This window comes from Stomoxys calcitrans, chromosome 3 (genome assembly GCF_963082655.1).
Source record: "Stomoxys calcitrans chromosome 3, idStoCalc2.1, whole genome shotgun sequence".
NCBI lineage: Eukaryota > Metazoa > Arthropoda > Insecta > Diptera > Muscidae > Stomoxys > Stomoxys calcitrans.
The window spans coordinates 126,225,388-126,249,643 of record NC_081554.1 but is presented as its reverse complement, the minus strand read 5'-3'; the positions used below and the strand labels follow the sequence as shown (position 1 = coordinate 126,249,643).

Sequence of the window (24,256 nt, the reverse complement as noted above, 5' to 3'; positions counted from 1 at the left end):
CGACTACGACGTTTGCGACCCACTGCTGGCTATGTTCGCCAAGCACCTTGCAACATATCCAGTATGACTATACTCCCGTAGTGAAGTGAGGTCAGAGCAAGATCGCAAATGTACCCACTGCATGCACGTGTTACACCTTACCGAGGCGGCGATCCTCGTTAAGCACCTGTAGGTGAGCAAGCTTGTTCCGGTCCAAAGGTCCGATCGCAGTGAGAACAGGGTGGTCATTGGTTATTAAAAGGCTCCAATAACTCGCCTTGTTATATCAAGCATCATAGGCACTCAGTATTTGTGCAAGAGCGGGAGCCTCACTAAGACTTCGCTCGATGCCGCTGACGGTCCGAGACTGTCTTTGCAGCTACTTCGTATGGAGCATTCCACTACCCGCAACCTGTGGACGCGCCCAGTAACTGTCAGCTAAGCTTCAATTTTTTGTGCATCCCAAGAGTGACAGGGGTAAGAGGAGAGCCATTCGTGGTCTCCATGCCGATGGACAGCCATATAATTTACCGTGGGCGTAGTAACGAATATCATCCGTGGCGCCAAATCATCCAAGGCGTTGGGCCCAGAAGGAATCTCTACACTGATACTGAAGAATTTAGATCTACCTGGAGTTGAGTACCTTACAACTGTCCTCATCCTGTCTTTGAACACTCTTATAGTTATCGATGTCTGGAAGATGGACAGAGTAATCCCGCTACTGTAGCCAAGAAAGGACCTGAGTTTAAAGGAATCGTACAGACCGATCTCCCTTCTCCCATCAGCACCAAGACGCTTGAGGCACTACTTCTCACGAATCTTATCGGGAAATTACTATTCGCCGGGCATCAGCATGGATTTTGAAGACTGCATAGCACAACAACTGCTTTGTTAACTACTAATACACTTTGTTCACTACAAGTGTCCCAAAATACCTGGCTTCACATTTGACAACTCTTACACATTCTCCCACATGCCACAGCAATTTGTGACAGTCAAAAGTAGAAACAAGGTCCTCAAGTCACCTGCCGGCAGCACTTGGCGTGCAGACAAAGAACACTTATTGACCACGTAAAAAGCAATTGGCCGGTCTGTGGTAAGTTATGCAGCGCCAGTGTGGTCTCATCAGCTCTGTGACACGCAGAGGAATAATATTCAGATATGTCAAGATGCCGCCAGATATGTCAGGATGTCGAACTACGACGGGTTGTCTCCTCAGTTCTCATGTGGACCACCTCCATCAAAGATCCTACCCTAGCGAAGACATAACTACATGCTGTCTAAGCAATACCTTTTAGGCTGTTATCGCAGAGACCATCCAAATCATTATCTTGTGGATAGGTATCCACCTCCCACAATCCTTATGGTAGATCTACATGATCTGGAGCGTGAGGTTCAGCGCTACAAGAGAGAACCTCCAAATCAAACGGGTGTAGAAAACATTCAACATTCATGAAGACACGGCAGCAGATGCGGTAAATAGCTACCGGCTGAGTGTCAGCCTCCCATTGCACCTGAAGAAATTAACTTCCACCAGAAAACCAGGGTAGTTCTCGCTCAATTACAAACCGGCCGATGCAGCTGCCTCAACTCCTACAGAGCAAGGTTTACTGGCGACGTGCAGGATGTATGTCTTGATTGTGACCAGGGACCACACTACACAAGTCACCTGTTTAACTGCCCAGCCAGACCCATATCCCTCTGGACGCACCTCATCTTAATCGCAGAGTTCCTGAATCTGGATACTCAACAGAATCAAGGAGGCGAAAGATAGAAACTGCTACAACAAAAACAACCACCATTAAAAATAATTGTCTATTATTACGCCGAGATATGAACCCAAGCATTCATCGTTAAAGTCGGACATGCTAAACTCTAGTGTTACCAAGTGGCATATTCGTCGAAATAGAAATTACAGCTAAATGATATTTGTTTTATTTATAGCTCATTCTATTGTTTACAAGCCACCAAAAAAATTTGCTTCTAAGTATATTTAAAAAGAAAGTTATTCGTTATGGATTATTACGCAAAAATTTTAACGCCTTTCAGTTAGACCTGCACAGGACAATTGTGAGCTCGACACAGGCTGGAATTTTGAGCTTCGATCTGTGTGGTTTTCATTGTTATCACGAGAATCTTAGCTGCGAGCTAACGGGCGCGTCCACAGATTGCGCATAGTCAAATACTCTATACAGAGTAGCTGCAATTGCAGTCGTGGACAATCAACGGTGAAACAATAAAAGATGGTCTAAGTTTTCATCGACGTTTTGCTAACACACAAAGAAATTTGTGTGCGTGTGTGTATACGTGTGCGTAAATGATCAGAGAATATTTCCCGCATATAGAAGATAACAACAAAAAAATGCAGAAAAAATCTGACATCTTAATACCGTCAAACCTGGCCGAGTATTAACAGCTATTTACGTGAGACCACCTTATTAAATCCGCCTTGTGCGCCCACATTGGTTGAGTTACATACCATGCGCCTTTTGCTCCTTAAAAATTTCAAAAAATCTGCATATTTATGTCTATTCCAACGTCAATTTCGATGCAAATTGTCAATAACATTGTTTAAAATGATTTTAATAAAAGAATCTCGATTTAACAAACTGTAAAAAAATTTTTGAACAGTAAACTTATTCAAATCATATGTTTTGCGCCCTGAAACGCGTTTAAAGTTGATTAACTTATTCCATCAGATGCGTGTGTGCCAAGGCGGATTCAAAATGGTAGTCTCACGTGAACAGTTGTTAACAACCGGTCAGTTTTGACGGTATTAAAATGTCAGATTTTTGTTTGCATTCTCTTTGTTGTCATTTTCTTTCTTGGCATATTCTCTGCTCATGTATGCACACGTATACACACACGAACACAAATTTCTTTTCTGTGTTGGCAAAACGTCGATGAAAAATGAGACCATCTTTTATCAGCTTGATGGAAAGATTTCACCATATGATTTGTGGTTGTTGTACAAATGAGACCATGCATGCGTGCATTTGTTGTATAAAGACCAAAACAAAACAACTCGCAAAAGTTAAAGAATTTTCAACTTTGACGAGTGAAATGGACCGTCATTTTGTGTTGCCTTACAAGAAGAAGTGTTTTTAAGCGCCAAAGTTAAAAATTGTTTAACTTTTGGGCGTTGCTTTTGTGGAATTAGTTTACAGTGTTGCATTTTTCATCACAATGCTCAAAAACAAAGCTCAACGCGTTGATTCTGTTTTGGCCTTAACTCACACAATACAAACCAACTAAATATATTACAAAGCAAAACACAAATTTTTCTAAAAACAAGTGTTTTCGTTTATTAATTGTAATTGAAATAGAATAGCCTATGGTCTGCAGCCGGACAATATAGGATTGTATGAATTATTTCAAGACCGAATAAATTTAGCGTAAACCTTTTTTTTTTTGACATGCATGCATTAGTATGCATGCGTGTTCCGCGTGTAATGAAACTCCACCTTTGTTGTTGTAGCAGTGTGTTTTACACCGAGACGGCAGCCCTTGCCGATGGAGGATTCCATCGGGTCAATCCAATACGTACAACCGGCTGCCATGGGATTGAAACTCTACCTTTAAATCCACCTTAAGATCATGACATAATTACCAGGTAGTGTACCGAACTAGAAACATGCAAAATCAGAGTTGCTCTAGTCACTGATTTTGACAGTAAGTGTACTCAATATTTTGTTGTTGGGCAATTGCCCCTACCTGTAAATGAATATATCTTGCCTTGAGATAGTACCAACCTAAAGGGTTTGTTTTGACATCCGTTCATGTCGTAGTGACACAAGTAACGTTCATTTTACTAATTGGACAAAAAGGGACCAATAAGAATTATTGGGAAATTTCAAGCACCTCATAGGGAAATTTGTGGATGTTCATGGGAAATTCCGAACAGATGCAAGCGAGTGTAAAAATTTGTAAATATATTAATAGTGGTATCTAAGCCATTCATTAGTAATAGTTAGTGCCACTTCAACATAGCAATTGTAGACGTGTGTAGAAATAGGCAAAATATATTCGTGTTAGTTACGAGAAAATAGATATTTCGAGTAAATTAAGAATCAATGATATTGCTTTCTAACTACTAAATTTTGCAACTGTGATAAATTCGTTCAAGGGTGCTTTTTGCGACTTCCCAGTCTTTCTTCTCTTAATTACAGTCAAGTCGAAGGTTATTACGTGCATCAAAAACTATAAATATTTAATTTTGTGTTAAACCAAAACAACTCAATTTGTTGTAGAACAAGAAGTTTTTTTTTAACATTTTCGTGTATATTTTTTATTTTATTTAGACTACTTGTCTGTGGACTGCGAAGCAAGGGTTTGGTGGCTTTGGCGATTTAACGATACAGACACACACACGCACACAGATCTTGCATAATGAAAATCTGGACGTCTGAGCATACATTTAACCATCCGTGGGAAACTGTAGCACAAGCAGCGTGGCGAAAATACCCCAACCCCATGACACCGTCCATCATTGGCACTGATGTAGTGGAACGAAAAGTTGTCGATGGTGTCTTGCATACGCATCGTCTGGTACAGTCAAAATGGTACTTCCCCAAATGGACACACAAACTAATAGGAACCGCTAAGACCTGCTTTGCCAGTGAACGGTCAGCAGTAGATCCAACAAAAAGACAAATGGTATTGAAAACCATTAATTTAACATTCTGCCGTCACATATCTGTCGACGAAGTCTTATACTATGAGCCCCATCCTACAGACCCAACAAAAACGCTGCTTAAACAAGAGGCTTCGGTCAGCGTACATGGCGTTCCCCTGTCACATTATATGGAAGACATGCTCACATCCAGCATAAGTACGAACGCTGGTAAAGGACGGCAAGGCTTGGAATGGGTTATAGGCCGCATAAATTCTGAAGTCAAAGGTATCGCCGAAACAGCGGCTAAAAGCACAGATGATTTAATAATGACCACACGGAGGTCTTTGGATGATATGACAGAAAGTGCTCGCAAAAGTATGGATGAAATAAGCGCGCAGGCCGCAAAGCACATGCACATTTAAATAAAACAAATGGAAATAACATCAGTGTTCGTCGCAAAAGCTCAAATGCTGTTCTTGCAAGGGAGCATCAGAGATTTCGTGCTACGCTGCATAGGATAAGGTCCTTATAAGAGAGATTTTAAAGTTTAGTGTGAGTTGAGGATGAGAAACTTGTGATGATATAGTACAATTTTTGTTGCGAAGGTTTTAAGTAAAGGATTGCAATGAAGACCTATGGAGTATTTTTATTAGACTTGATTGAGATTTACTTTACCCTAGAAATCTCATAAACTATGACGTTGTGGTTTCTGTTTCCGCCAATGATCAAATTCCCCAACTTTTCATTTTTTTTTTGTTTACATACACAAATTGTCATGTTAACAATATTCTTTGCAAACTATTGATAACAATTCCAAGAACGAAAGTACTATTCGCGCTCATATTTATATTCGAAATCATATGTATATGCTTTATTTGGTCTAAAATCAATATGTAAATTCCAAACGCCGAAACTATTGTCTCATGCCCTATATTGTTCTCTTTATATTTAATAGTCCCTTAAGTTAGTAAGGTATAGAACATTGTATGAAAAACAAAAACAAAATATTACGAAAGCATTACTATAAACTGAAAATTCTCTTTGATTTGCAAACTTGTACAAAAACAATAAAAAACAAACTTTATAAAAAATGGCAGAGAAACAACGGAAAATACATTCTTTTTTTAACGTCACAGAAAATAGAATATGGCACGTGAGTATGCTTCTTTACGCCAACGTTCATATGTTCCCTGCATACGTACAATATCAGCAGCAATGCATGGCAACAGCAATATATGTGGGTATTTGTCTTTAATTAGACCTGTTGAAACCCAATATTGAGCTATGATAGGTACGTTATAAAATCAGATTCAAACATTCATACAAAACCCTGTACAAACGTATACCTATGTATTTTACGGGAAAACACCTCTGTTCCTTGGGGATAATTCGGTCAATGGTTAGCAGGTGTGGAAAAAAACAAAATGTATAAGCTAAAAGAGATAAGATTGTACACGCTCATAGAAAAGTTTTTGAATTGCCATATCTATTCAATGTGCACTAATAAAAAGTAATGCAAAGCAGTCTGTTTTTACAAATGCGTACATCTGTGATACTCGTGTAAATGTTTGCTGAATTTTCTAAATTTGAAACTTGTACTGAAACATTTCCAAAGGGAAAACTATTTTTGCTATTAAAAATTTGCTGGCCGCTACATTTTGACGATTATCGCTCTCGTATCTCTATATATGTGAGCTACTCATAGAAGATCGTTGTGTGTATGTATAAGTTCATTCATCACACGTGTATAAGTTCATCACACTTAAATGATAAAATAAATTTGCACAGTAACTTCCATTTAATGAAAATCACTGCTATTAAATTGTTTTTTTTTTCGCCCCGAACATTCCATCAACAACCAGGAGGAAAACTTCTCACATATCGATGAGTGGTGTCCGATTTAATGCTAAGGCACATCGCAGTGCAACATCCCTTTGGATGTGATACCATTTTTTTTAAATGACAGGGCCTCACAAATCTATAAGCGTATAATCACTGCAAAGTTGTTGTTCTATAACTACTGCAAAATTTGATGTTCTCGCCAAGTGTATCCTACCATGGCACTCAAAAGAAATCTGATATCTATTTTCCGGTAAAGTGTCTGAAATGGTATTTGGAAGTAGACCACGAATATGAAACATATCCACTTTCGAAGCGAAATCTCTTGTACCAGTCCTAACCCCAAAACCCCCCAACTACACAAGAAATGTTTGACAATATTGGGAATATGAGGATCAAAATAAATATAGATGGAATGAGAATATAAATCTTACACCCATTTTCGTTGCCAAAAGTTGGGGGCACCACACAACCTCGAACGGACACTTAGACTAAACGAATGAATGAAAGATATTTGAGATAAGAGTACTACTGACATCCGAATCTGACATCCAAAACAGCAGCTTATAAATATATAAAGTTAAAATTTTCTTCCTTGTGCACCCTAACTTTTGGAGAATAAAGTAGGCGCTTGAAATTTTGCACAAATACTTCTTATTAGTATATGTCGGTTCGGATTGTAATTGTTTTGATATAGCTACCATATATACTTATCTCGGATCTTATCTTCTTGATCCTTTAGAGGTCGAAATTATTATCCGATTTGGCTGAAATTGCAACAACTATAACAGGAATGGTCTAAATCGGTTCATAACCTGTTACAGCTCTCATATAAACCGATCTCCCGATTATACTTCTTGAGCCTCCAGTGGGCGCAAGCCGATTTGGCTGAAATTTTGTACAATGACTTCCCCAGCGACCTTTAACATATGTGCCAAATATGGTCTGATAGCTTGACATAGCTTCCATATAAACCGATCCTCAGATTTTAGTTCTTGAGCCCCTATAGGGCGCAATTCTAATCCGATTTGATTGACATATTTCTTATTAGTATATGTCGGTTGGGATTGTAAATGTTTTGATATAGCTGCCATATATACCAATCTCGGATCTTAACTTTTTGATCCTCTAGAGGTCGAAATTATTATCCGATTTGGCGAAATTGCAACAACTAAACCGATTTGATTGAAATTTTGCATAATGACATCTATTATGTTCTCCAACATACAAACCAAGTATAGTCCCAACCGGTTAATAACCTGATGTATGTAGCTTCAATAGCATAGCAATTCTTATATATTTTCCTTTGTTTGCCTGTAAGGAGAAACCGCGCAAAGAACTTGGCAAATGCGATCCATGGGGTAGTGAACATAAGATTCGGCCTGGCCAAACTTAGCAGGGTTTTACTTGATTTTTCTATAAAATATTGCAATGAAACTAAACATCACTGGGTGATGATTTTTTGACTTTTTTTCTCAAAAATTATTTCCTGCTGCACGAATGAATTTATGACTAAAATAACGTTTATTCCATTAAAATATAAAAAAAGCAAAAATCACTTTGAAATAATATTTTTAAGAAAAATTTTAAAATTGTTCTTTTTTTTGAATCATACAAATCCAAAACGGAAAATGTGCCAAATCTTATTACTTTCACGAAAAGCCACATTACCTATAAAAAAATGAGATATTAATCGTAAATATCGGTTGAGATATTTCATTTTTATTTACAATTAAGTGATGGCATCTCAATTGGAATCGAATGTACAATGTTGGCCATGTAATTCTGAAAAATTTATTAAATTCTATTGAAAGTGAATGAGAAAAAAATATAATTTTCCAATAGCAATCTTATAAACCATGATCAGAAAAATGTGTATATAAAACAAGTAAAAAGGCGTGGATTCCCACCACCTCGGGTATATATGTAAACCACCTTTCGACAAATTCCGGTGAAAAATACAATACACCTCGTACATACCTCATAGCAGCTGTATCGAAATATGTTCCGATTTGGACCAAATACTAATAAGTACAAGTCAGTTGTGTATAACAAAATATTGGTCCTTTTAGCAGCTACATCTAAAAATAAACCGATCTGAACCATATACAACACGGATGTCGAGAAGCCTAACATAAGTCAGTGACCTCAAATCAGCGGTTCGGTCTATATGGCAGCTATGCCCAAATCTGGACCGACCTGGGCCAAATTGAAGAAGGATGTCGAAGGGCCGAACACAACTCACAGTTCAACAAAATCGGACAATAAATGCGACTTTGATAGGCGCAAGACCTTAAATCGAGAGATCGGTCAATATGACAGCTATATCCAAATCTGAACCGATCTGAGCCAAATTGAAGAAAGATGTCGTAGGTTCTAACACAACTCACTGTCCCAAATTTCAGCAAAATCGGATAATAAATGTGGCTTTTATGGGCCTAGACCCTAAATCGGCGGATCGGTCTATATGGGGGCTATATCAAGATATAGTCCAATATAGCCCATCTTCGAACTTAACCTGCTTATGTACAAAAAAACAATATTTGTAAAGTTTCAGCTTAACATCTCTATTTTTAAAGACTGTAGCGTGATTTCAACAGACAGACGGACGGACATGCCTAGATCGTCTTAGACTTTTTTCGCTGATCAAGAATATATACACTTTGTAGATTCGGAAATGGATATTTCGATGTGTTGCAAACGGAATGACAAAATTAATATACCTCCGTCCTTCGGGGGTTGGTATAAAAATGTAGGCAAAACAGTTGCTAAGTTTATATAGGTTAGGTTAGTTTGAAAAGAGGGCGCGGATATTAATCCGTGCCACCCCATGCCACTATAGAAATACAACTAAGCCTGTAATCGGCTTGTTGTGCGCTATAAGTACTAAAAAGTAACCTCGAAAAATAAAATCTAAGTTAGGAATTCTGTGCTACTTACAAAATCCTTAATTGTTTCCATGCCACGCCCCTAAGTTGGTTCATGTCTGGCATTGTGTCTCCACTAAGTGCCGGTATCTGTTAGATGCGAAAGCCGGGCAATGACATAGGAAATGCTCCATCGTCTCATCATCTTCCCCGCATGCCCTACACATACTATCACTTGCCGCACCGATTTTACATAAGTGAGCTCGTAGTCCTATGTGTCCCGTTATGATACCGAGAGCTATACTGACCTCCTTTTTACTTCCTTTCAGTAATAGCCTCGTCTTCTCACGATCTGGATCTCCCCATAGGATTTTCGCCGTTCTAACGACCGTTTCGCTGTTCCATAGGGTTGCATGCGCATTCGTCGCCCACCCCCTTAACTCGGACTGCATCGACCCGAAGTTTATTGATGCTAAATATTCTGCCCTTTCATTCCCCCTTACTCCGTTATGACCCGGCGTTAATCTCCTTCTTACACTACAAGACTGTTCGTGACCTTACTGTGGCCATTTTATTGTCCGTAAAGATGTTCACACTCGACGTCCTCGCGTTAGCACCACACCAACTCACGCATTCTGTGATCGCCCGGATTTCCGCCTGAGGACCGTATAATGGTAAGGCAGTCTAAAACAGATATCAGTCCTTGGGTTCTCAATGTAGACCCCCAGGCCCACTCTATCCTCTAGCTTTGATCCATCCGTGTAACATCATCTTCCAGATAGCTATACTAGGGTTCCATCAATCCAAGACTGTGTTGCTGGCATCAGTGCCTCGCACTCGACCTCAAGTGTCGTCTCAAGTATCTGATCGTCGCCTCGAATGTACCGCGATGATATGAGCTGTTCCCATCCTCAATCCATTCTCCCATCGCCTTAAGTCTCATAGCCGCTATGGCTGCCTCATACTTAATCAGTATGTCAACGGGTCGGATGTCTAGAATAGTCTCCAGTGCTCTAGTGGGCGTGGTCCTCATCGCTTCGCCTTTGCCAAGACCTGTTGTATGGTCCTTATGTTGCACTTTTCCCCCATAGCAGACTATCAAAGATGAACAGGCATATTTCAGTTTTCTCTGGGTTAACATTGAGACCCCTGGGTCTAGCCCAGTCATACGCCATATGCAAGACTTTTTTGGCTCTTCTGGATAGCTGGTTCGGACGGGTTCAAATCCCTCCTCAGTCAGATGATTGTTAGTGTGTCTTGAATGGTCTTGCGCAGGCCTTTGTGTATATGCGCGGCCTTTCTGTGCATCACTTATATGCGTTACCAGATATATGGTTTCTACAGGTAGTCTTCGGCTTGTAACACGCTGAGGAGACCAATAAGGTGATCCTAGAGGCGTTGTAAAAGCTTCATCATATGTAGAACCCATGTAGAATGCCTCGAGTAAAATATCCAATGGAGATCTGGATTCTGAATCAGAAGTTGCGTCATCATCCGCAAATCTTCCATTTAACTGTTGATTTTTCGCTCATCTGATGACATCTAAAACAGTTCGCATTTTACGTCAGATGCATGATTCAGCGATGCATTACCATCTGGGGCATTTGGAGTTGATCTGTAGACTTCCAAGAACGTTTGAAGTGATGCAGTAGACGTTTCTTCCTCTCAAGGGAAGAAACGCGTACTGTCCTTGTATGCTCTATTGTCTGGAATTACAACACGATTGTTCTGAACAGAACTATGTTCCGTTGTCCGAGACTAGTTGTTCCGGTTTTCCAAATTGTGAGAAGTACTGATTTAACATTTTGATTCCGGAAAATGAGATGAGTCATAATAACAGGGTATTTTGAGTAAGAATTAATTATTAAAAGATAATTTTTACCTTTCACATGTCCAGCGTAGCCTATGTGAATACTCTCAAGCGGGCGTGTTTTCAATGGTCATGCACAAAGATTTATCTTTACTGGAGTTTTTGCACACGTTGACAGTTCTGGAACTTTCTGACGTAATCTTCGACTTGTTGGTCGATATTGGGCCAGTAAACTTAGCTTCGAGCTATTGATTGAAAGTTGTCCTCTATGTAGTTTTTTTTAGAACTTTGTGTTTCAACTTGTCTGGAATTGCAACACGATTTTTGAACAAAACACATCCGCCGATAATTGATAATAAATCCTTTCTGTTGTAGTATTGTATTATTGAAGCATCGACTTTTTTTGCTACAATCAGGCCACCCCTTGTTCATGTATTTCCTAACAGATTGGAGAATGTTGTAATCTTTGGAAGCATTGACTATGGCTATGAAATTGAGTGGTAAAGTTGAGACTGCCTCGTAAACGTTTCTACGAATGTCCTGCTCAAGAGCAATTGAAGCAAGACGTAGTCGTCTGAAGTTGTTTCGCGTTCGCTGATAAGTTGAGATAATAAGCCTGCGTGACCAAAATTCTCGGTATTGGAGTACTTAATTTCAAAGTGATATGCCAATAAAATAAGAGCCCAACGTTGTAAACGCCTGGCTGTACAAATTGGCATTCCCTTCTTTTAACCAAAAGTTGGTAGCTTGTGGTTGGTGTGCAAAGTAAATTTGGGCTCAAATTGCTGTACTGCGAATATGAGGGCTAGACCTTCTTTTTCGATTTGGCTGTAATTGCGTTCGGCAGTAGTTAACGATCTGGAAAGATGGTGTACTACCTTTGCGCTGTTATCGGGAAAATTGTGGTAGATGACTGCTCAAACCCCGTGTGATGATGCATTTGCTGCCACATGGGTAGGCAAGCTCGGCTTGTAATCAGTTAAAAGCAAATCTGTTGTTAAGATTCGCTTAAAGTCATCTTACAATTTCTGAGGAGTCCACATAAATTTGTGATTCTTTTGTAACAAATCGTCAAAAGGTTTTCGAAGACTTAGCATGTTGTTGACAAACTTGTTGTAGTGGTTGATCGAACCCAAGTGTGATCTTGCTTCAGCGACATTTTCCGGAACCTCAAGATTATTGATTGCACTGATTTTGTTTGCATTAGGTTGAGTGCCTACTTTGTTGATAACTTGTCCCAAATACTTGATTTCTTTTTGAAAAAATTTACATTTTTCAAATTTGAGCCTGTATCCGAAATCTTGTATTCTTTGCAAAATCTGATGTAAACTAGCCTTATGCTCAGCTAAAGACTGGCTTGCGATCATGATATCGTCGATATACGTCTTGGTACCTTCGATGCCATAACACATTTCAGCCATAATTCTTTGAAACCCTTATGCATGTTTATGCATGTTTATAGTGAGCAGTTCCTTGCTGTTGTCATCGACTTCGACTTGCAGATAGGCATCTGACAAATCCAAAGGACTGAATATTACGCAGTTGTTACAGTCTGACGAAATTTCTTCCGGCGTGGGCGATGGGAACCGGTTTGATTCTACTGCAGAATTAAGTCGAATCTACTGTACTAGAGTCTGCACAGATACAAATTTTTCCATTACAACTGCTGGTAATTATTGGTGCTTCGTATTTTGATGAATTGACAGGTGAAATTATGCCTGATGTCTCAAATCTCTGGAGTTCCGTTTCGATTTCTGTCCTTTCTGCATAGGGAACGGGTCTTTTCGGAATATATCTTGACATCTGGCAGCATCTGAACATGTACCTTTGTCTTGGTAGACAGACCATGGGAACTATTATTGAAAACTATCTGGTACTAAATTTTTAAAAGCTGCTATGCCATCGTCGAATTAAATATGATGAGCCAGGATGATATTGGTATGTCCCAAAGGTTGAAAGATTGAATCAAGTCGATTTCCATGACGTTCAGCTTTTCTATATCTGTGATATAGCAATTTAAGGACTTTGTGGCGTCTCCTATTATCACGTTGCATTCGAACTTAGCCAGTATATTGATTTTGTTGGTGTGGTGCATCGTTGGCGCTGTCTTGAGTTGTGAAGGCTTCTGGTTTTCCGACGCTGTACCACGATTAAATTATTGATATATCACGGCTGTATCGATTTGCAAACGAACGGACTTGTCATTAAACTTGAGAGTGGTAAACTTCCGAAGGTTTTGAAACTGTACATTTCTGGTGTTGATCACTGTATTTGTATTAAACGTTTTCTTCAGCTTGAATTTCTTACCCTTTTCACCATTAAAAGTTTTGACGGCATGTCACCTTTTGCGTTGGTACAGTTATAGTCTTTGTGATCAACCTGACGTATGTTTGTTTGTGACGTATGTTGACAAAATTTCAGGTAGTGCAGGTCTCCACAAAGCCAGCATGGCGGTTACGGTATTTTCATGTTTTGTTTAGAGCCCTTTGGAGTTTTGCTGACATTGCAGATTGTCTTAGATTGATGTTCAATGAGACGGTTGTCTGCTTTCTCATCTACGAGTTGATCTAGAGTTATGTCTTGATTAGCTTCATCAAGCATTTTGAGTAAAGGGATTCGTATGTCGCTGTCCTTTGCTGATTTCAATCCGAGCACAAATACTAAACACTTACATTGACCGTTTTCAAATCGATCATTTTGAATAGATCAAATTATAGATTTACTTTGCCGGCGTATTCACGAAAATCTTCCCTATCTGCTTTTGTTAACTGCAGGCACTTGTATCTTTGAGCTACGTGAGTTTCCGTCCTGCCGAAAAGTTTTTTCAACTTTTCTACGATGTCCTCGAGCGTCATTTCCTCGGGCTTCACTGGTAGTGAACCTTTCATGTTCCTGATTTAACATTCTCCGCCATAAGAGAGCCAATTTGACGTGATCTTCCAAGGTGCTTGTCTTTTTTCGAAAACGCGAACGAATATTTTGAACTAAGTGCGAAAAATGAGTCCACTTTCGGGCTCATATTAAAAATTTGTCATTGAATGTGTTAATGTTTTCATCAAGGCTGCTTTAGATGTGCTTGGGTTTGTTTTGCATCTGTGGAAGCGGTTATTCCTTGCGCCTGTAGCAGAAGAGTCATTTGCTGTAACAATTGGGTTTTTTTGTATCACAGCTTGTTGTTGTCCTGCAAGGAATTGCAAAACTTGGTTGTTCTTGATGTTAACAATATAATTCTGATCAATTTTAAGTTCACCGTCCTCGTCGCCACTTTTACTATGCTTTTACGTTGTAATAAAATACACTTTATTCGTGTAAAACTAAATATATTTAATTCAAGTAATTTGCGTGTGTTCACTACCACTAATTGTACAAGAATGAGCAAAACTAACAAGTAGGAGCGTGCTAAGTTCGGCTGGGCCGAATCTTATATACCTTCCACCATGGATCGAATTTGTCGAGTTCTATGCGCGGTATCTCTTTTAAGGCAAACAAAGAATATTGAATAAGAACTGTTCGGTTGGTATTGTAAATGGACCCAATCGGTCCATGTTTTGATATAGCTGCCATATAAGCCGATCTTGGGTCTTGACTTCTTGAGCCTCTACAGGGCGCAATTCTCGTCCGATTTGACTGAAATTTTGCACGTAGTGTTTTGGTATCACTTTCAACATGTTTTTGGAGCTATATCAAGCTATAGTCCGATTCGGACCATACATGAATGCTGAACATTGCAGAAGTCATTGTGTAATATTTCAGTTCATTCGGATAAGAATTGCGCCTTGTAGGGGCTCAAGAAGCAAAATCGGGAGCTGTATCAAGCTTTGGATCGATTCAGACCAAATTAGACACGTATGTTGAAGGTCATGAGAGAAGCCGTTATACAAAATTTCAGCCAAATCGGATGAGAAGTGCGCCCTCTAAGGCTCAAGAAGTCAAGATCCCCGATCGGTTTATATGGCAGCTATAGCAGGTTCTACACCGATTTACCATCTTAACACAGTTATTGAATGTCATAACAAAACATCTCATGCAAAATTTCAGCCAAATCGGATGAGATTTGCGCGCTCTATTGGATCAAGAAGTCAAGATCCAAGATCAGTTTATATGACAGCTATACCAGATTATGAACCGATTTGAATCATACATTAGCACAGTTGTTGGAAGTGATACCAAAACACTACGTGCAAAATTTCAGTCAAATCGGATAAGAATTGCGCCCCTTAGAGGCTCAAGAAGTCAAGACCCAAGATCGATTCATATGCCAGCTATATCAAAACATGTACCGATTTGGTCCTTTTACAATACCAACCGGTTAATGCCATTTGATTTGTTTTTGGTCAAACAAAATGTGACATGTTTTGGACAAAAATGATCGGTTGGGTCAAATATTTGACTAATCTGAACGTAGCTTTACTTTATAATTTTAATTATCATTTATCATATGTTTTCCGATTAGACAGTGATCTGTCATGACGGACACAATGACTTAGACATCTGTTCTAGTCAATGACAGCAAAGCGGTAGACCTCTTCGAGTCTAGATTAGGCCACATAGCTTTGGAATGCTCACAGACATTCCACCACTTCTTTAATTGCAAGGATTTCCGCTTGAAAAACACTGCAGTGGTCGGGTAATCTTTTGAATATGATCAATCCAAGTTCTTCAGAGTACGCCCCAAAGCCCACCTGGTCGTCTTGTTTAAATCCGTCCGTATAGAAGTCTATGTAACTTCTATTACCAGGGATATTGTTGTTGTTGTTGTAGCAGTTTATTGTGTACTATCTTTCGTCTGCTTGATTCTGTTGAGTGTCAAGACCCAGGAACTCCGCGACTAAGATGGGATGCGTCCACAGGGATCTGGGTCTGAGTCGAGTGGGTCTGGCCGGGCAGTTAAACAGGTGACGTGTATCGCGCGGTCCCTGGTTACAATCGGGACATACATCTTGCACGTCGGCATCAATCCTAGCTCTGTGGGAATTGAGGCGGCTGCATCTGCCGGAACGTAATTGAGCCAGAACCACTCTGGTTTGCCGGGGGAGGTCGATTTCTTCGGGTGCAATGGGTGGCGGTCGTTCTCCAAGGACTACATTCACCCGGTAGCCAATTAACGCGTCTGCTACCGTGTCTGCATGAATGTTGTTCAGACCCGCTTGATATGCCGCTTGATCTAGAGGTTCTCTCTTGTAGCGCTGGACCTCACGCTCTAGATCGTGTAGATCAACCTTAAGGCTTCTGGGCGGTGGGTATCTATCCACAAGATGATGATTTGGATGATTTCTGCGATAACAGCCCAAAAGGTATTGCTTAGACAGCATGTAGTTATGTCTTCGCACTGGTAGGATCTTTGTCTCCTGATGGAGGTGGTCCACATGAGAACTAAGGAGACAGCCCGTCGCAGTTCGGAGGGCGGCATTCTGACAGATCTGAATATTATTCCACTGCGTGTCACAAAGTTGACGTGACCACACTGGCGCTGCATAACTTACCACAGACCGGCCAATTGCTTTGTACGTGGTCAACAAGGTTTCTGTGTCTGCACCCCAAGTGCTGCCAGCGAGTGACTTGAGGACCTTGTTTCTACTTTTGACTTTATTGCAGATTGCTGTGGCATGTGGGGAGAAAGTGTAGGAGCTGTCAAATGTGACGCCAAGTATTTTGGGACACTTGATGGTCGGAATCATTTCTCCATCGACCATCACAGTCAGCTCAGAATTCACCTCACGCGTATTTGTAGTGAACAGTGTGGCTGAAGATTTGGTGGCGGATATCTTCAGATTTCTTGCAGCGAAATATGAGGCAAGCTCGTTGAGGTAGCCGTTCAACCTATCGCAGATGTCATCAATGGGTGGGGGGCCTGATGCCATGATCGTACAGTCGTCCGCATATGATACGATCTCTATGCCGTCTAGAGGAGGTGGAATGGAGGATAGGTAGAGGTTAAACAGAGCCGGAGATATCACCCCACCTTGGGGAACTCCCTGTTTCACTCTACGGTGTTTTGACTTCTTATCCCTAAATTCCACAAATGACTGGCGGCCACACAGATAATTCGCGACCCAATGTTTCAGGCCTGGCTGGAGGGACGTGTTGGCGATGTCCTCAAATAATTTGGCATGGCTGACCGTGTCGAATGCCTTCGATAGGTCCAGTGCCACGAGGACCGTCCTATCACATGGCCTGGGTTGATTGAAGCCACGGCAAATGTGTGTGGTGATGGCATGCAAAGCTGTTGTTGTGCTGTGCAGTCTCCGAAATCCGTGTTGATGCTCGGCGAATGGAAATTCTCCTACGAGGCTCGGGAGGAGTAATGCCTCAAGCGTCTTTGCCACTGGTGAGAGAAGGGATATGGTTTGTACGACTCCCCCAAACTCGGGTCTTTACCAGGCTTCAGTAGCGGGATCACTCTGCCCATTTTCCAGACATCGGGAACTATAAGAGTGTTCAATGACAGGTTAAGGACAGCGGTAAGGTACTCAACTACCGGTAAATCCAGATTCTTCAGCATCAATGTAGAGATTCCGTCGGGGCCCAACGCCTTGGAAGGTTTGGCGCCACGGATGACATTCGTAACTTCGCCCACGGTAAATTGTGATGGCTGTTCATCGGCTCGGAGACCACGAATACGGCGAATGGCTCTCCTCCTTGCCCTGTCTCTCTCGGGATGCACAATAAATTGACGGTTGAACAACCTGGCGCATCTCTTCGGATCAGTCACGGTTAACTCGCCAAAAGTGACTGAGGTCCTGTCGTCCCGTCTACCGGGGTTCGAGAGAGACTTAACAGTGGCCCACAATTTGCCTGCACCGGTGCCTAAGTTACATTGCTCCAAGTGTTCCAGCCACAAATTCCGCTTATGTTCGTTGACTACCCTGTTTATTTCCAGATTCAGCTCGCTGATTCTGGGGTTAGCGGGGTCCATAGCACGAATCCCATCACGCTCGTCTGCGAGTACCACTGCTTGCGCCGGGAAATTGGGTCGCACTTGCGGTATTCGACCGGCTGGTATAAAGCGAGCGGCTGCTGCGTTGATGATGTCTCGGAATTTCCTCTCGGCCACAAGCACATCAGAGGGAGGTGGCAGTTCATTGAAGCGGCGATTGGTATACTCTCTGAAGCCAGTCCAATTGGCCTTCTTGTAATTGATGAACGTCCGGCGCTCAGAGGTTATGAAGTCGGGTGGTCGGTCGATGGTGAGGATTATGGGGAGGTGGTCTGACCCCAAAGAGATGACGGCTTGCCAGGATACGTCACTCAGGAGATCAGGGAATGCGATTGAGATGTCTGGCGAGCTGCTGCACCTCCTCGTAATCCTAGTGGGGGCATCCTCATTCACCGTGCAAAACGTGGAGCTATCTATCTGCTCTGCCAAAGCTATGCCACGCTGGTCGTTACCTAGGGGAGAATGCCATGACGAGTGATGTGCATTAAAATCCCCCAGAACCAGACGACTATGGCCAGATAGCAACCCACTTATGTCGGGGCTGTAGGCCTGACCATTAATCGGGACACAGCTACCAACCGGCGGTATATACACGTTGTATATATCTATCTCGGCAGTACCAGACCTGACTGCTACCCCCATACATTCCAAGTATGGGTCACTAGCGTCAAGCGCAGGCGAGATAGGTCTATACTGCACGGAATGGTGTATAACGAAGGCCAATCCCCCACCTCCATTCCTTGAGCGATCCTTACGTAGCACATTGTAGCCGTGACAACTGTGCAAGCTGCAGGTGTTAGTCAGCTTTGTCTCCTGGATCGCTGCGACCGATATGCTCTTCCGACTCATAAAATCTACAATCTCATCAATCTTGCCTCGCAGTCCATTGCAGTTTAACTGCAAGAACGATACATTTCCCGACACTGGCCTGGCAATAGTAGGGCTAGGGTGCTGTCGTTGCATAAATTGCCGTACGGGAGAGGTCGGGGGGGTCACATAGTCCGACGACGAGGACGCCGAAGGCGACGACGGCGACGCTTGTGACCCACTGCTGGCTATGTTCGCACAGCACCTAGCGACATAGCCAGTATGACAATACTCCCGTAGCGAAGTTAGGCCAGAGCAAGAACGGAAATGTACCCACTCCAAGCACCGGTTACACCTCACCGACACTGACCGATGATGAAGGCGGTTCTGGCAAACGGAACAGAACCAGGGTCCGGGGTTCTTTTCAATCCCGGCACGGACCAGAAGCATACGGAGAAGGCACTCCGGGATGTGCCTCTCCCATGACGAAAAAAGACGAACACGTACACTGAGGCGGCAGCCCTTGCCGATGAGGATTCCATCGGGTCAATCCGGTGCGTACAACCGGCTGCCATGGGATTGACCAGGGATATTGTAGTTCCAATGGGTTCTATCAGCAATAGTGGTACAGTGCTTTTTATCAAAAAGCGGCTCAGGCCATGTGTAATCCACACTGCCTGGGATATACGGCATTGTATCAAGAATAACACAGTGTCCGTAGACGCCGCATGACCAAAGGGAAAGCTCCCTTAGTAGCAGTGGTCACGGCAATTTTTCTAGCCATGATGTTCAGAGGCATTAAGTGTAGCAATAAATTCAGTGCATCAGATGGTGTCGTCCCCAGCACGGCTGTTATTCACAAACAAACTATCCTTTGGATCCTACTGAGTATTGATTGGTAGGTTAACTTCATAGTTTATAGTTCTGACAACACCGTGCTGTTGCCGAAACCCCACAGGTACAATATATACGACATGCTGTAAAAGTATTATATATCCATTTCGCCCCTATGAAGCTGAACACCTGAGTTCGTATCCTGGTGAGAACAGCGGACAAAATTTAAAGCGGTGGTTATCCCCTCTTAATGCTGGCGACATTTGCGAGGTACCATTCCATGCATGGTCATATAAAAAATTTTCCCCAAAGAGATGTCGCACTGCGGCACGCCGTTCGGACTCATCTATAAAAAAATGTCCCTTATCATTGATAAACTCAACTTGAATTGGAAAGCACTATTGAGGTGTGAGAAGTTGTGTAGGCAAATTTTTACTCAACTCTCAAATGCCTTTCTCTTAAGTCCTATATTAGCGTATTGGTAAATATTTCCGGTTTAGGGGGCATTTCGGGGGTGATTAATTTACCATTAAAGTAAATATAAGATTCGTGCTCTACTTTCAAAAACATTTCATATGAGCCCCATAGTGGCATGATCGGTAAATAAGTTGTGTTTGAGGGTGGGGTAGACACCAGGGCCTTTGTCCCGAAAATGAATATCAATTTTCCCCCAAATGGCTTTTATTAAGGGAGGTATTTTGGGGCGGGGGGGTTCCCTAAACACATGGCTCTTTATTGTCGTGAAAGGAATATCCAATATATATGTTAAGAGAAGTTTTGGGGTCCCGGCCGATACGGGATGACTATGGTCGCCACACAGGCTGGAACTTTCAGCTCCGACTTGTGTGGTGCCCATCGTTATCACAGGAAGCTTAGCTGAAAGCTACCGGGCGGGTCCACAGGTTGCGGAGGGTGGAAAGCTCCGTTTCTATGCGGAGTAGCTGCAAATGCGGCCGGGGGCAGTCAGCGATTTTCGAGAGGAGAGTCTCAGTGAGGAGTCAGGTGGCACTGGCTCTTAATTAAATACTGAGTGCCAATGATACACGAGATGACAAGGCGAGTTTTTGGTGCCTTCAAATAACCAATGGCCAACATCAGTGTCTGTTCCCAGGTTAGGGGCGGCGAGCGTCGGATCTTGCAGCAAGCGGCTCGCCACAACGAAGGATACATGTGCAATCCCACAAAACCCATGCGGTTGGGGCGCTGCGCAAGTAACCCGCCCCCGGAAAACTGAGAACTACTATGAGAAACAAAGGAATGGTAAAAACGTTGAAGACCCACGCAAACGAAAAAATGACCATGATTTGCGGATCTGCACCTGGAATGTCCGCACTCTTTATAGAGAAGGTGCAGTATACGCGCTGCCGGATGTATTAGAAAAGTACAAGGCAGATATTACCGCCTTACAAGAAGTGCGATGGACTGGCAATGGCGTCACTACAATACCAAACGGTGACGAACTGTACTATAGCTGCTACAATGAGATTTTAATGCGAATATAGGGAAAAAAGACATTTTTGTCTAACACTCGGAAAGTTTAGCCTCCACGAGATAACGTCTAGTAATGGGTTGAGTCTGATTGATTTCGCCGCGCCAAAAAACATGGTAGTTGGTAGCACCAAATTTCAACATAAAAATATTCATAAAGCCACATGGCTGTCACCCGATCAAAACACGAGGAACCAAATTGATCACGTTGTGATAGATTGAGGGCATTCATCCAGCGTCTTAGCTGTACGATAGATCCGTGGAGCGAATATAGATTCCGATTATTACCTTGTTGCAGCAAAGATTCGCACCCGTTTGAACATGGCGAGGAAAGTACGATCTGACACTGCACGGAAGCTGGAAATTGAAAAGCTGCAAACACAACAAATGGCAGCGGCATAGTCAACTCGACTGACCCAACTGCTTGATGAAAGCACCCCTTGTTCCGATGATATAATGGCGCAGTGGCAAACTATAGCCCACTCCATGGAAAATGCCGCGAAATCCGTACTTGGGTACCGGAAGCCTCCTCAAAGAAACCTATGGTACGACCAAGAGTGTCGAGATGCTACTGAAGCCAAGAATGCGGCATATAGAGCAACCCTGCAATCAGTAGCAACGCGCCAGATGAAGGAGAGGTATCGGGAGAAAAGGAGAAACGTCTATTCCGCAGAAAGAAAAAGGAAGTGGAAAGACGTGAGTGTGAGCGAATTGAAATGTACAGGAGTCAGAATGAAGTCCGGAAATTCTACCAAAGAATTAAACATCAGACCGACGGCTTTGGTGCAGGCACATCCTCCTGCAGAGGCAAAGAAGGAAATCTGGTAACTGACACAGATAACAGGCTGAGGATATGGAGAGAACATTTTACCCAACTGCTAGTGTCCGATGTTGGTGGCGAAGAGGATACCGCAGAACCAATCCCTGATGATGGTATAGAATGTTTATCTCCTAGTCAGAATGAGGTCCAAGTAGCAGTGACCCGGCTGAAGAACAGTAAGGCAGCAGGAGCCGACGGGTTACCCGCTGAACTATTTAAGAACGGAGGTGACACATTGATATGACGTACGCATTAGCTTATCTGCGCAATCTGGCTAGAAGAATGCATACTCGATGATTGGAACCTCAGCATGCTATGTCCCGTACATAAGAAAGGAGACAAGACGGAATGTGCTAACTTCAGGGGAATAAGTCTCCTCCCCATCGCATACAAGATACTCTCGAGCGTACTGTGTGAAAGATTCAATCCGCTTTTGTCTGTTTATGACTGAAATATACGGCTTTTCGAGCAACTCTTCCATGAAATTCAGCTCTATGTAATATTTTTCTGGCAGTTTCGGCACAGATGCTTTTTTTAAACATTGTTTTAATATTTCCAACAATTTTGGTTGATGTTATACGTTGCTTGCCATATTTTACTTTGCGCTCTTCTCTAACGGATAATTATTTTGGACGCCCAGGCCGAGGCTTTGAAGTTATAATGCCGGTTTCTTTGTAATTATTAATTACGCGCTAGACAGAAGAATACGTTCTTCCAACTGTTCCACCAATATTTCTAATCTTTGTGTGTCTTTCCACAATTTAATAATTATTTTTCTTTCAGTTATGCATATTTCCTTTCCTTTAGTTTCCATGTTTCCAAATTTATTAATTAAAAAAAAACACGTGTAACTATCACTTGTTATGATAAAGAACTGAAACTGATCAAAAATAAGAACAAGCATCATAAAAAGTAAGTGAACGCAGACTTTTTGGTTGTCATAATTTCTTCTTATGAGACAAAAGTACCGTTAGAACAAAAAAGCAAAAGCAAACTTGTATTTTTGTTTTTCTTTTCTAATTTAAGAAATATAAAGAAACATCATATACAACAAAACTTAACTTTATTTATTTTTTTATGTTGTTTTTTAATCATTAAAAAGAAATTGTCACATGAACGCAGACTTTATGGACTATGTATGTATGTCTGTACTTCAATTTGTAAATTCAATGTTTATTTATTTATTTTACTCTTGGGCTTGTGCAATTTTAGCACTAAGGGAGAAAAGACAATATTAGCTTTAGGTTAGAATATAAATCAAGAGGGTTTGCAATATTTAGTAGTAGAATAAATGATTTAAGGTTTAGGCAAATTCAATTAAAAAATTTTCACTACGGGCAAGGGACAATAATAAATAATACAAAAGGGGGATGTGCAATATTTGGAGTAAGTTATTTATAAAGTTAAATGTTATATGTTGATGGGTCTTCTTTGATGTTCGTTGATTTGTATAGAAATGTCCCGCACTTCTTGTTGTTGTGGCCCGCACTTAATATTGGTTTGTTAGTTCACTGTTGGTTGATTGTGTGTCTAGCCGTGGGTCGTATTTGTTTATCTAAAAAACAATCTGTTTTAATATTGTTCAAGTTTATGTTAATCTTAAATGTTCTTTTTTGTAATTAATTGTAATTGATTGTTTGTATGTTTTTTACTTGTTACTAACACGTTTCATTTGGGCACTTGGGGGAGCAGAAACGAAACGGCGGTAGACGGCGCGAAACTGAATTCAAGTGTTTACCTGAAGTTGTCTTGAGCTTAAAAGTAACAGGACTTTTTCAAGCTACAAAAGAGAATTACAGGTAAACAAATGACAGTCAAAAACGAATTAGAGAAGAATTGAATGCATTTTTATACCCTCCACCATAAGATGGGGGGTATACTAATTTCGTCATTCTGTTTGTAACTACTCGAAATATTCGTCTGAGACCCAATAAAGTATATATATTCTTGATCGTCGTGACATTTTATGTCGATCTAGCCATGTCCGTCCGTCTGTCCGTCCGTCCGTCCGTCCGTCTGTCTGTCGAAAGCACGCTAACTTCCGAAGGAGTAAAGCTAGCCGCTTGAAATTTTGCACAAATACTTCTTATTAGTGTAGGTCGGTTGGTATTGTAAATGGGCCATATCGGTCCATGTTTTGATATAGCTGCCATATAAACCGATCTTGGGTCTTGACTTCTTGAGCCTCTAGAGTGCGCAATTCTTATCCGATTGGAATGAAATTTTGCACGACGTGTTTTGATATGATATCCAACAACTG

General features: G+C 41.6%; 1 protein-coding gene across 1 annotated transcript; it reads left to right on the top strand.

The window, feature by feature from the left end:
• The first annotated feature begins 3,889 nt into the window (after nt 1–3,889).
• Nucleotides 3,890–5,706, top strand: LOC106089388 (protein slowmo). The gene is made up of 2 exons (XM_013255219.2): nt 3,890–4,159; nt 4,281–5,706. The coding sequence occupies exon 2, from the start codon at nt 4,369–4,371 to the stop codon at nt 5,014–5,016; it is 648 nt and encodes a 215-aa protein (XP_013110673.1). The 5' UTR covers nt 3,890–4,159; nt 4,281–4,368; the 3' UTR covers nt 5,017–5,706.
• Nucleotides 5,707–24,256: the final 18,550 nt, after the last annotated feature.

Excerpts from the sequence above, each read along its gene's own strand:
- LOC106089388 (XM_013255219.2), top strand. The coding sequence starts at position 4,369 with ATGAAAATCTGGACGTCTGAGCATACATTTAACCATCCGTGGGAAACT.